The sequence below is a fragment of the Herpailurus yagouaroundi genome, unplaced genomic scaffold, assembly GCF_014898765.1.
Source record: "Herpailurus yagouaroundi ecotype Mexico unplaced genomic scaffold, PumYag 165, whole genome shotgun sequence".
NCBI lineage: Eukaryota > Metazoa > Chordata > Mammalia > Carnivora > Felidae > Herpailurus > Herpailurus yagouaroundi.
In genome coordinates this window covers 30,512,161-30,526,088 of record NW_024412406.1, presented here as the reverse complement: position 1 = coordinate 30,526,088, position 13,928 = coordinate 30,512,161, and the positions used below count along the sequence as shown (strand labels likewise).

The following is a 13,928-nucleotide window of genomic DNA, read 5'->3' as shown; positions in this document are numbered from 1 at the left end:
TCTCACACACACCGCCCCCCCCCCCCCCCCCCGCAGTGCTTTCTGCCTCAAGGCGCTGACGGTACAAAGGAAAGCATATACTAAAGCCAGTAACACTGAAGTCAAGGGAACAGCCAGCATGGCACCGTGCCTTGAAAGAGATCAGACTCCATGTCTGAATAAAACCATCGAATTGCCATTTCTAATCAAGCCAAATCTCTCATGGGTTCCTCCCCAAGTTTTAGGAAAAGTGAAATAAACCCTGAGCCAGGACAACTGAGAAAATGAGCAAAAGTGCGGAGGCATGTGGAAAGTTCATTTTCAACAATCACTTTTTCAGAAAAGGAAAGCCAGACAAAGCAGTAATCCCTAAGAGGTTTGCTCGACTCCATTTCAAAAAAAAAAAAAAAAATTATAAGAAAAGTGCGTGCTGTGCCTGTTACAAATTATGTACATCCACAGAGATGAAGAGAGCATCAAACACAACTATTTAGGGATGCACTGAGCAGGAACAGAGCCCCCGACACAGAAACCCTTTTGTGCGGAACACATTGGCATTTAGTAGACAGGATGTGGGTTTTACCCAAGTCCTCCTTCCCTGAACTCAACTATGACAAGGAAGCTCTCCACATATATAATAACCCCGTTTTATTATCCCGGTATTGTGCTATATACTTACAGAGTTATTGGTCAGATTTTCTTAATCTATTTATTCCAATCTATACAATAAGGGCGTATTATTTGGGCATGGGAACATACCTGTTCTCTGAGAGCTTTGATGGTTTTTTTAATTTCTGCTGCAAAATTGCTGAAATCTTGGGCAAACTCTGTTTTTGCCAGAAACGTCACATTTCTACCATCTTCAACTACGGACAAGTGATCTTGTTGCCTGTGTGTACAAGAAGCAAATAAAACGCTGAAAAATAAAAGTTGCATGATAAAAAAAAAATCAACAAGTATTCCTCAGGCATTGGAATGTACATGGCATTGTCACTGCTGCTCTGTGTGACCATCAAAAGAAAAAGATGTGACTGGAATTAGAAATTAAAATTAAATGGCACTTAAGGAGACAATCCAGAGTGTCACATCTGCTTCACATAGTTTACTTAAAATGATAAGGAAATGTTTCTTAGGAAATAAAGGGAATGCCATGAAGTATTACCTATTTGACATATTATTTAGATCTCAAATTATGTCTTTTGCTAAAAATTGTTCATTTCATTTCACAGTGAAACACCAGTGACAAGTTAAATATTATATATTATATAGCACCCAGGTGGGAAAGTTCCTTGCTCTATTATAAATTCATGGCAAGAACTAAATTAAGATAAGAATACTAGTCTGACAAAAATCTAATCTTAAACCAGATGCAAAATAGCTCAGTATTGTCGATAATAAAAGGAAATAAAAATTCTCGGGCTGAATTTAAAAGATAATTCCTGGAGCTTAACTGAAGTTCTCAAAAGACAGAGGTAAATAATGAGTTTAGAAAATTGAAATGAAAGTTCCACCCATCTATGATTATGCTATCTTGTTAAAAATATTTATATATAAATTTGATTTACTTGACATGCTATGTCAAGTTTTCTTTTTTTTTCCAAATTTTGTTAAAAGTTGTTCCTTGTGAAGAAGTCATCGTAACTTTCCAAACTGTTCCCCTTTGTTCTGCTTGATGTATGTCCTCTATTGTTGAGTAAGAAAATGGCTTGCCAGACATGTCCCATGAGCTGGTAAAACAATTCCTAAACCAAGGACACGTTACAGAGTTTTCATCAGAGGGAGAGAAGTTAGAAAAAGGTAGCACTGGAAAAGAACAGAAGTTACCACTGCCAGTTACGCTCAGTCACTAGATCAACTCTATGTCCCTTAAGACACTGACTTAGAGGTGCCACGAATCAATAGGGACCATACACCAGCTTTTACTATGATGCTGTGTTCAAATCAATTCAAGGGCACAAGTGTCGATATGGATGATATTAATGACAATGGATAATTTGAATTAAAATTATCTGAGATTTTTGTCTTCATAGTGCTCTCTCCTGTAAATCATCAGCGTCTAACCAGAGGGATTTAACCACAAAGAAGTCTGCATGATTGTCTAAAGGCATCACCAAGATCTAACGCGTTGAATGCAGGAACATGGGGAGTAGCTGATATTGGCAAGACCAGATTTTACACAATCGGATGGTGTTTACAATGGAACAAGGATGGGGGGGGGGCCGCCCCCCATGTGACCGGCATTACACTACACAGATGTGGGGGTGCATTCCAGCAAGGAGGCTGCTCACATTCTCTCAGAAAAGACTGGGTGACCAGCGAGCAGGAAATACAACATTTGTACGAGGAAGACAGAGAAGAAAGTAATGGCTTCTGCCTGGAGTAGGGGGTGTGGGTGAGTCACCGAGGCTAAATAAAGCAGACTGTAGTTCTTTGCCCATTTCAGGGACCCTGCAGTTCTGATTGTCTGCCCCGGAGGCCACATCATCACCTCAATCAAGGCACCCAGCGGTGCTAAGAGATACTTGAAACAGCCTTGTTTTTCAGATGAGAATACTGTAGCTTAGAAGGTTGTTAACATGTCCATATTATACAGCTATTAAATTGCACAGCTAGATGCAAATCAGGATTTTTAGAAACAAAATTTAGAAGTCCTTTCTTAACCACACATTTTAGGCCTGATTAGATTTGTTTCAGGCAACGTGGGAGGAGAGAAAACAGACAAAGATACTAGCTGGGGAGATTGTTGGTGGATGGTGGTGTATGAAAGAAAACATGGACAGTATGGATGTTGTTGTATTTTAAACTCCCGTTTTTAAATACTTTAAGAGAGAGAGAGAGAGAGAGAGAGAGAGCGCTAGCAAGTGGGGGAGGGGCAGAGAGAGAGGGAGTCTGAGCCTGGAGCCAGACACAGGGCTGGATCTCACGACCTGAGCCGAAATCATGAGCCAGATGCTTCACGACTAAGTCACCCAAGTGCCCCACTACATTTTCAATTCTTATTAGAAGCATGAAATTCAGCATAGGGTTTGTGACGAAAGAAGAGTAATATTTGTCAAGTTAAAGTGATGCGAACTCATGAACAGTGTGTTGAAGTGAGGGAGGGTAAATGCAAGAAAGACGAATGTGCGGAGAAAAGCACGAGTGAAGTCATAGCCTGCGTGCTCTGTGCACGGCGATCGAGGGGGTCTGGCCCTGTAGGAGCCAGTCAGCAAACTCGGTCGGGTTTCCCCTGGAACGCCCCCCCCCCCCACCTTCCGTCATACGAATGTCTTGTGCCCGAGCAGCACAGAACCACCTCTAATGGGTCACTGAAGTACGTCGCTACAGGACAAAACAAAGCTGCTATTATCTTTTTATTGTCACGTCAACGATAACTCCCAATTGCAAAGTGTGTGAGCGTAAAATACGCGAAGACTGGCAGGAGGCTGAAATTGAAATCGTCCAATCTGTAGCCGAGTGACAAAAGGCCGCATGTGAGCGCAACTTTGACAAGGTCACCATCATCTTAAGAGTGTGGATAATATCATACATTCAGTTTTCACCTCCAAACAAGTGAAACGAATCTTTTCGAAGGACCCGGATGTGGCCGTGGGGGGGGAGGGGGCAGAAGGCAGGTACTGGCTGTGTTGTCCTTGCCGCATACGTGTGGACGTGACCGTCAGAGCCACATCCCCATTGACATCTTGTAAGAAAAGAAAACCTGCCTGCAAATATGTGGGCCAACATCTATTTCCAAGTTTTCTCTGGTGAAGCATGTCACGGAGGAGAGTGAATTACAAAGCAAATGAAATGCTAAGTTACGTAACGGCCCAGTGACTGTTTTCTGCCACTTAAATTATTTGCAGATGGTTCTCACCGGGGCTCCGGCTCCTGGTCAGCGGTCTAATTACCTTGCAAGAAGGGGCCCCAGGAACATATGGAATAGGTTTCCTTCCTTAGCCTGGAATTAAAGCCCTTTCTTTCTCTGCCTCCATCTCCTTTTATAGAACATTCTTCCGGAATGCTCTTCGTCCCTAAGCACTGAACACACCTGCTCGTTCAGACACGCCAGCCTTACCACTCTCCAAACACACACGTCACTTTTCTTTGCTCCCATGACTACGCTCACTGTTCTTCCACACTGGTAATCCCTAAACCTTCATCAAAACCTTAGTCGCTTTCTCAAGATACTGCCTCTGCCTAGGCTAAAGGCCCAGAAGCGCTAACTACACCTTGTTCTGAACCACACGGCATCGGAATTCGATTTCGTATCAGTACCTGCACGAGCGCTTTGGTTCAATGAGTTACTATTTGCATAGTATTTAAAAGAATGTTCGGCATACGGTGAGCACCGGAACAGCATTTGCTGTCCTGGTTTTTATGGAACGCCTGTAAAACGCCACATCCCACATTACCATTAGGTGCGTCACACAGACGTATTCCCAACGTTAACAAGTCGCAGGAAGTGCTGCCCATTTTACAGTCGAGGAAGCGGAGATTCTGAACTTGCACACGACTCGGAATTGTGTAGTGGAAACGCCACGAACCTGTGCCAGCATCTGAAGCCTTTACCCGTCTCTCTCATCAGATGACCCTGCCCCCCCTCCTAGACGGCAAATCTTACAAGACAGTAAGTAAATCTTACTTCACAAATTCCCACTTTAATTGAAGACAGGAACTTCAAGGATGCACTTTGAATTTGGCTGAATTGTAATACTCAGGAGGCTGCTATGAAGGACAAAGCTATTAGTGTGTGGTAACAACGTACCCCTCCTAGGGGGCTGTGGATTACAAAGGTTTTGTTTGTTTGTTGTTTTGGGTAATTTAATTACACAAGCATCTACTGATATTTACTCAGTGAAAAGGAACTACTTGAATATATCCTGTTTCCGTGTTCAGAAGCTTCTGAGACAATGTGAGGAGAAACGTGAAGAAGTAACCATAGATGAAGCTCGTATGTAAGTGTCACAAGACAAGTCCTAACAAATTCCAAAGTAACAAGATAGACATTTCCCGATTTCCCAAGAGTTCAAAAATATCCCATCTTGGTCACAAACTAAACCTTCCTTGCAACCGACTGTACATGAACTCAACTCAACTTAACTTGATAAACATTACTGCTTTTCTTACAAACAATATGCTGAGTTTCCTATTTTCAAAAAGAATTTAAAACACAGCAATATCCATAATGCGATTTAAGGAATCGAAAATAACACTCACGATGTGCAATGTTCTGTACTTTGTTGAGAAGCATTTCCTGCCAAGCCTGCCCTGGATATGATGTTCACGGCGAAAAGGGACCCATATTTATCACAAAATGTATTTATTTGTCCATCTTCGCGTAAGTTATCCTGCATGTAAATGAGTCGACTGTGGTTCCCATAAAACCCCTCAAACTGTACATTTGAAGCAAATCTCTAGGAAACAGCCTAAAGAAATTAAATATTTCTTTACATACCCACGACTCAGATCACGTAAGTCCTTATCTTGCTCGTCAGGATAGCTGTATTGAGCAGAGCGTTTCTTTCGAGACTCTTGTGCGAATGCTCTCAACTGTCCTCTGCTCCTACAACCTGTGGGGGAAAAGCATCCACATGAGCGTCGTGTGACATTGGCCTCACCGTCCTGATTAGCACTTGAGCTGAGGAGGGGGGTGCAAGGCCCTTCAGTCAGCGCAGTATGCCCGAGGACACGGCTCACCGGAGGACTTGACAATGAGGAAAGGAACAAAACTGCGGTAGACAGAATGCTTGAAATTCCAAGCCCTTCAAGTTACTTTGTCTACCCTGCCTACCAACTCAAGACGAGTTTTTTTTTAACATTTATTTATTTTTGAGACAAAGAGAGACAGAGCATGAACGGGGGAGGGGCAGAGAGAGAGGGAGACACAGAATCCGAAACAGGCTCCAGGCTCTGAGCTGTCAGCACAGAGCCCGACGCGGGGCTCGAACTCACGGACCGCGAGATTGTGACCTGAGCCGAAGTCGGACGCTTAACCGACTGAGCCACCCAGGTTCCCCAAGACGAGTTTTTTTAAAATGATCTTGACTGCACAACAAAGTGCACTGAGTTAACACGACTGGGCTGTACGCATAAAATGGTTAGTGAGCACGGGAGATTTCACGTTCTGTGTAGAAGTAATGGTGTTTTTCGCCACAATTAAAAAAATATAGGAGAACGGTATGAAAATTGTTATGTAAATAGGAAAGACCACAAAAAATGCCCTTTAAATTTCATCTGAAAATAGTTGGATTGGAAACTAGGTATATTGAGAAGAAAAAACGATAGAAGAACCTACTTTTCCAGAGAGCAAAACTACTAAAGCTCAAAAAAAATAAAATAAAATAAAATAAAATGAAATAAACAAATAAATATAGGAATTTTTAATACTGGTGGAAAAACTAGATGTAAGAGGAACATGATAACTATCCCAGAGCATTTCACCATGCAGTTGAAACTCAAAGATTACACTGGGCAGCATAAATTGGAGGGGAACAAGGACTTACCCTGTAGCTTTTTGTGTTGGGCAGTTATCCAGTTATTTCTAAGGGAAGGGGGAGTAAAGACAACTTACAACTTCACCTTAAGTACATGAAAATTAAAATCAAGAGGAACGTGGCCCATGATAAATTGCTGAGCAAAGCTGAAGACTGAGTTTTTCAAACAACATAATGAACTGCCAATTCTGTAAAATTTGACACAAAATGAAAAAAAAAAAGACTTCCTTATACAGTATGAACTCACCAATATTAAAACATAGAAAATAAACTGAAATGAAAACATGTCAAAATGGTAACAGTGATGTGTCTAGAACACTGGTTACAGTTGTTATTTCTTTTTTCTTATTCTACCTCCTTTGTTTTTTCCCAGTTTTCAATGAGAAAGTCATTATTTATACAACTTAAAAACAATCAACGCGGGGGCACCTGGTGGCTCGGGCGGTTGGGTGTCCGACTTCAGTTCGTGGGTTCTAGCCCCACGTCGGGCTCTGTGTTGACAGCTCGAAGCCTGGAGCCGGCTTCAGATTCTCTGTCTCTGCCCCGCCCCCACCCATGCTCTGTCTCTCAAAAAATACACAAATGTTTAAAAACTTTTTTTAAAAACCAGTAAATGTAAGTAAGCAGGGAGAAATGGGTTATTCCAAAGTCTGAGTCACTTCAATGGGGGTGAGCCCCGGGACAGGTGGAAGACTTCAGACAATCAAGGAGGAACATGGAACTACAGATTCCTGGGGACAGAGAAATATTCAAGAAGGGAGGTGTCACTGTGGCAATGACAAACTACCTCAACTGGGCAGCTTTGCTGATCAACTGGTGGGAAATGCATGTTGCTGAAACCGTTTCTTATGTTACTTTTGAAACCAGAGTTTTCAGACATTATAGATAAAGCTATGCATTACACTAACAGATCTATACATGCTTATTTTTACACCACTGCCTCAACCTAGCACCTCATCAATAATCCGCAATCCATAAATATTTGCAGATTTAGGTGAGAAACAAAGAAATAGGATTGAGAACAAAAAGAACCCAGCTGAAAACATTAGGTTTAACTCATGTAATAAAACTTAGTTTTTCTCTTTCAGAACAATATATCATTTTTGGCAATGAATATTTAGGTAGAACTTCCTAAACGAAGGTATTACGCTAAGCAATGCAGGGAAAATCGAAAGGAATAAGGTGTGGTTCTTAGTTTTGAAGAGTTTGCAAGTGGAAAAACATGGCATTTCCAGTCAAGCAAGTATCTCCCCTTCTAATTCTCATTAAAAAGGAAAAACTATAAAGGAAAGGGACTGCAGGTCAACTCACATTATCTATCGTCTTTCATTTTTTTTTTTTTTTTTTGGGAGACAGAACTTCAGAATGTATTTTGAAGCACCAACAGAATATGCAAGGTCATATACATAAAACCCAAAGGCAAGGAGTGGTCTTTGTAATGTCAGGCATACAGCGGTGCACATTATGTGGTCAGAAACACAGACAAGTACTCCCCCCACCCGTGTTTCACCAGAGAAGGAGCACTGAGAGTTTCTATCAGTGGAGGATTGGGTGGGCAACCCACTAGGGCTGCAATGACCATGCAGGTCTTTTAATGTGGCAGCTGTTTGAGTCCCGACATCTTTTTTAAAAAAATTCACTTTGGTATTATCCCTAGTTATAGCAAAGCATCCTTGATTGCTGAGTATTTGGCTCTTGTGCAAACAACATCTGAATTTAAACAGTATGTTAATTTGGTAGATGCTTTGGTTTTACACCTCTGCTTATATATCTGATATAAATATGTATATACACTTGTTCGAACTCTGTTCTTAGGCTTGACATCAATTATTTATTTGAAACTTGGTCATAACGTGTGGTGGATATTTTTATCCCTATTGTGAACTTGAGGAACCTAAGGCACAGAGAGGTTACACTACCTTCTCTGAGGTACTCCAGCTTTTACAGAAGAAGCAGGATTTGAATCCAGACATTTGGACTCAAAGGTCCAACCTTTTTTTAAAAAAAAATTGTTTTAATGTTTATTTTTGAGAGAGAGAGTATGAACGGCGAAAGGGCAGGGAGAGAGGGAGACACAGAATCTGAAGGAGGCTCTGAGCTATCAGTACAGAACCCGATGCAGAGCTCAACCCCAGGAACCGTGAGATCATGACCTGAGCCCAAGTCAGAAGCTTAACCAACTGCACCTCCCAGGCGCCCCTCAAAAGTCCAAACTCTTAACTGCTACACTATACCAAAGAATGAGAAATATACAAATAACAAGATTAAAACTCTTAGATATGTTTGTACAACTTCAAAATAATGGTACCATTCTTTGTTAACGAAATGAATGGATAGATGAATGAATGAATGAATGAATGAATAGGGCTAGTTAATGACTTGAATTCAAATTGGCTCAAAAGTATTGTCAAATTTCTGGTCTACATATGACTTGGGGGTGGGGCACAAATAAACACAGCAGCTCCTGCTTCAGGAATAGCATCAGGAAGTGTGGATGAAGACAAAGCAACATGGCTCGTTTCCAAGAAGCCTCAGGCAATGTGTGTGCGCGCCAGTGTGTGGAACTTCCCATTGGGCACAGCCTTCGCTGTCCTCCCCAACCCATCCCATAGCCTGTGTCCTATGAATGAAGGCCTAGATCTTTACTGAACCAAAAGAAATCCTTCCCTGTGTGCACATCCTCCTCTCTCTTCACTTCTGTCAACGGCGCCATTGGTGGCTCACCACCCAGCGCCAACTTTATTTGATCTCACCCGAGTAACAAACACCACAGGTATCGTGTCACCATCTCTAAGAAGCCTTTCTTGAACTGCTAAGACCAGGTGAGATGGAAATTCATCACTTTCTCTTAACGCTCTGCGCACACCTATCTACCACTCTCCATTGGTTCAGAAGATATCAGAGAGGAGGGCTCTGTCCTACCGGCCAGTTTATCCTCAACACGTAGTACAGCACCTGCACATGATACATACTCAATAAATATTTGAATGAATGAATGAATGAATGAATGAAATCGAAGAGGACGAACCATTATTTTTAAATATCCAGTTTCTTGTCATTTTCTGTGTTTAAGAGTTTGATTGCAAGAATCAAACTGTCTGGCTTTGTACCACGTCTTCCACATTTCAATTATATTACTTTGGATAAGCAATTTGAACTTGCTGACTCCGCTCTCATCAGTACAGAGCTCGGTAACACAATTTATCCCATGGACTTGGTGAGAGGATTAAATGAGCTAAGAGGAGCAAAGCACTCGGCAAGAATGCCAGGCACAGAGGAAGCTCAAACATGGCCCTTATTTCTGGAATAAATGTTAGAGAATAAGATAAGTGAGTTATTTAGTTCATAAACAACTTTTGCATAATGTCAGAGTTATAAATGTTTTTGTTCATAAGCATACAACTGGCATTCAAAAAATGTCCTTGAATGAATTAAAACTTAATGTGTTCGTAGGCAGATTTTTTTTGCAAGGCAATTCCAAGTGAGTTTAAAAAACAACCCCCCCCCCCGCTCCCAAATCATTGGTAAAAACACTTCAGGATTTTTTTTCTTTGTAGTGAAAAACAGCACAGAACAATTTGCTGAATTTGTACAAAAGCAACAATTTGCTATTTAAATGCACCATCAAATTAAACGAGTAGAAACATGGTGTTAGTCTGCTTGGCAGTGAGTACTGAGAAAAGGAAAGTTTATTTCAATAGGCATGTAGAATCTAATAATGTCCCTAAGAGTCATATCCGAACTTAGACCCCATCTAGTCTGGTCCAGAGGTGGACACATGGTAAGGAGACATGTCAGGACAAGGGGTATAGACACTGATGATTAATTTAATGAAGTCAGAGGATTCAGCACGATGCCTTAGGAACAGGCCTGAATATTCTCATTGGTTGGAGTGGACGGACATTCCTTGACGGGTGAACAAATAAAATTCAAGTAGGGGAAGTGAAGCCACCATGATTCAGGCAGTCGCACGTTTCCGTGAATTGATCAAAACCCTGCAACTCTGGAATATCGGTGTCCTGATGCTGCATTACGCATATTAAAAATGTATCAATGATGACAGCCTTAAAAACTGGCAAAAATACGTAACACTGTTTTAAGTTATCTTCGGCACTTGTTTCTTAACATTTTAGCGCTTCTCGTTTGCTGGCGAGAAGAGAAAAAGGAAAAAAAAGGTACAGACAGAAACTTAAAGATACATAATAAAAACGACAATCAATTTGGGGGCAGTTTGAGAACAACTCTACTCAGTGCTGTGGTTTTATACTGTATTTATATAATACAACAGCCAACTTTAATTCCTAGCTCCTGGTTCCTATGAAGGAACCAAGTATATGAACATTTCCTATCTTTAGATGGTGTTTCATCTGAATTAGTGAGCAACACTGAACTTTCCCAATTGTTTTGAAGGGAGGGGTCACAGCAGAAAACCATAGATATTTCTTCATACTCTTATCAGCATTCCATTTTCTTTTCACCTTACAACTGTATCAATTGTCTATTGCAGTGTGACAAGTTACCACGCATTGGCTTCAAACAACAGAAAGGCATTTTTTCTGGATTGAACGATGCTCCCCCTGAAGTCATATGTTGAAGTCCTAACCCATAATCCCCCGCACCTCCGACTGTAACCCTATTTGGCCAAAGGGCCACTGCAGATGTAGTTAGTTAAGAAGAACTCACACTGACGGAGGGTGGGTCCTAATCCCTTGTGCCTGGTGTCCTTATACAAAGGGGAAGCTTGGACACAGATACACAGGTGGAAACCCATGTGACGATGAATGTAGAATCTGGGGTGAATCGGGAGATGCCAAGTAATGTCAATGCCAGCAACCACGGGAAGCCGGGGGACAGGCAGAGCACAGAGTCTCCTTCACGTCCTGTAATCTGTACCTACAATTCTTCTGACCTCCAAAATGGTAACACAAGAAATGTCTGCTGTTCAAGCCACCCAGCTGGGGGTATCTCATTATGGCAGCCTTAGAAAACTAAAGTGTTCACTTATTTAAAATATTAATTTATTATTAAAGCATTAAGTATCCCACCTAATTTTCATTACCTTCTTGACAAACTATCTGTTCAAATGATTTAAAAATGCCTAAGTAACAATTGTATTTAATTTTTTTTTAGTGTTTATTTATTCTGGAGAGACAGAGAGTGAACTGGGGAGGGGAAGAGAGAGGGAGACCCAGAATCCGAAGCAGGCTCCAGGCTCCGAGCCGTCAGCACAGAGCCCGGCGCGGGGCTCGAACTCACGGACCGCGAGATCATGACCTGAGCCGAAGTCGGCCGCCCAACCGACTGAGCCACCCAGGTGCCCCAGATATTACCTCTTATAAATTGATCTCCTCAATAATATTCAAATCCAATTCCTTTAAAGTGTGCTAAATAGATGCTAAGATATTTCACACATTAGCATTTCTAACTGTGACACTTATAGATTGTTAAATAAAAGTAGACCTGTTTCCACTAATGCTTTCTTCCTTAAATTCAACTTTTTAAAATATTGTTATTGCCACTCATGTTTCTATCTTTTCATGTGCCTGACTTACTTTACCTATGCTTTTATATTTATACATGCTAAATATTTGGCTTATGTATGTGTCTTGTAATGACGTAGTTAAAATCGCTTTTGGATACAGCTAAGAATTTTCTACTTTTAATAATTCTCTTAGTACACTGGAACTTCAGCTACATATGAGTCTTACTAGCTTTCTTTAATTTTTGCTTATGGTTCATCAGTGTTTCCCTTAGTTTCTACATTGTTGATTTTATTCCCCTAGTGAGCTGCCAAGGATACATCCTTTGTTACTGGTAAGTAACTTAACACTTCATGGGACCACACTTCACTATCAGTGTCAATACTTAAACATCACTAATAATTCTAAATATAACGAAGATTTTTTTTAAATTTTACAGTAATCCTAAACGGGACTTGGTTACCAGAAACACAAATTTTGGGGGTTAAGAGGCCTTTCCCTAACTTAAACAACTTAATGGAACCATGCTTATTTAACAACCTACTTCTGATAGAAGACTTTTTTCCCCACTGGGATGTCACAGATTGTAAATAAATGGAGAAGGCTGTATTTGGAAGATAACTCAATATCCTCAGAACTTACGAGATGTCATTTTCCAGGGAATACCTCACGCCGCATGTAAAGTCAACAGTATCAGTAGAATTGGATTCATTAACTGTATCCCCACTGGAACACATCATATTTTGTATCATTTCAGGGCTGTTCAGAGCAACTTAATCCCGCTCATGCGGTTTGTTCTTCACCTCGAGGTCAACATGCTTTTCATAGAAAAGACTGTACCAGCAGAGCCAAGGAGAGGGGGAGATGTCCCAAGGCACGCTATTAGAAACAGCAACAACTTTCAAAGACAATCCTGAGAACGCTGTTGCAAATTAATTAGTTCATTAAAGCTTTATAGGAGTTGCTGAAATCTTACTTCTTTAGCAACACTTTGAAGGCTTTTTGTTAAGTTAAGCATGAAACAGCCATAACGTCATGAAATATTATGGTAATAAAATCAGTCTCTTATGGAAGAAATTAAACTTTCATTAGTTTACAAACATAAGCACAATTTATTTGAACTAAAGTCAAGAGTAAACATAAATATATTTACATTTGTATGTAAAATATACTGTATTTAAAATTACTTGATGCTTTAAAGACAGAACTTAACGTAAACGATGCAGCTGGAAACTGGAAGACCAGATGGTTCCATAAATCCCAGGAGAAAATATACATCTGTTGGCTCTTTGTGAAATTGTTTTATTCCAAAGAAGTTTTATTTAGTCAAGTGGCATGGTGTCTTAATACATCACCTGCATTAGACATTATTTTTAATTTCTAAAATGACTGGGGAATAAATCATTTTCTGTTTGATACTTAAGGAAATGTTTTATGCTCTATGTAAAATCCATTTTATCAGTACAGTGAGATTTATTTGATTTATGGCACAAACAAATGTGCCAATTATACAGTCTGCTGAAATACGTAGGCTGGCAATAAGGACTTGTGAATATTGCTATTTGCATCTGTGAGGTCTATAATATTATGCAAAGGCTCTTGATCTATTGATTAAATGATACTAAAAATTAGTTTAAATTGATGGTAGAATGTCAAGAGTGTTGCATTTACAATGTTAGTACAGGATTCTAAAAAGGAAGGGCATCCAGCTAAAGAAAAGTTCCTATATTTACTACGGGCAAAAGGGACTTACAGAAAGTAGAGAGAAAACAAAACGAGCTATGACATTACAAGGTAAGAAAAGGAGAAACCAAAACAAAACCTGGACTTGAACCTGAGATCTGTGTTCTATCCCGAGCTGTGCTAATAAATAAGGAGGGCACATTCCTCTGATGTTTGCAATGTTTGCTTCCTCATCTCAAAATGAAGTGGTATATATATATATGTATACATATATATATATATATATGTGTGTGTGTATATATATATATAT

At 40.3% G+C, this 13,928-nt stretch overlaps 1 protein-coding gene across 1 annotated transcript in view; it reads right to left on the bottom strand.

Moving 5' to 3' along the window:
- Positions 1–13,928, bottom strand: part of PXDNL (peroxidasin like) — a 430,785-nt gene that overhangs the window by 16,837 nt on the left and 400,020 nt on the right. Inside the window, exons 18-19 of the mRNA XM_040487847.1 lie at positions 5,417–5,531; positions 739–868 (exon numbers count right to left, since the gene is read on the bottom strand). Coding sequence (XP_040343781.1) covers positions 739–868; positions 5,417–5,531 — 245 coding nt within the window. The remainder of the gene's footprint in view (positions 1–738; positions 869–5,416; positions 5,532–13,928) is intronic.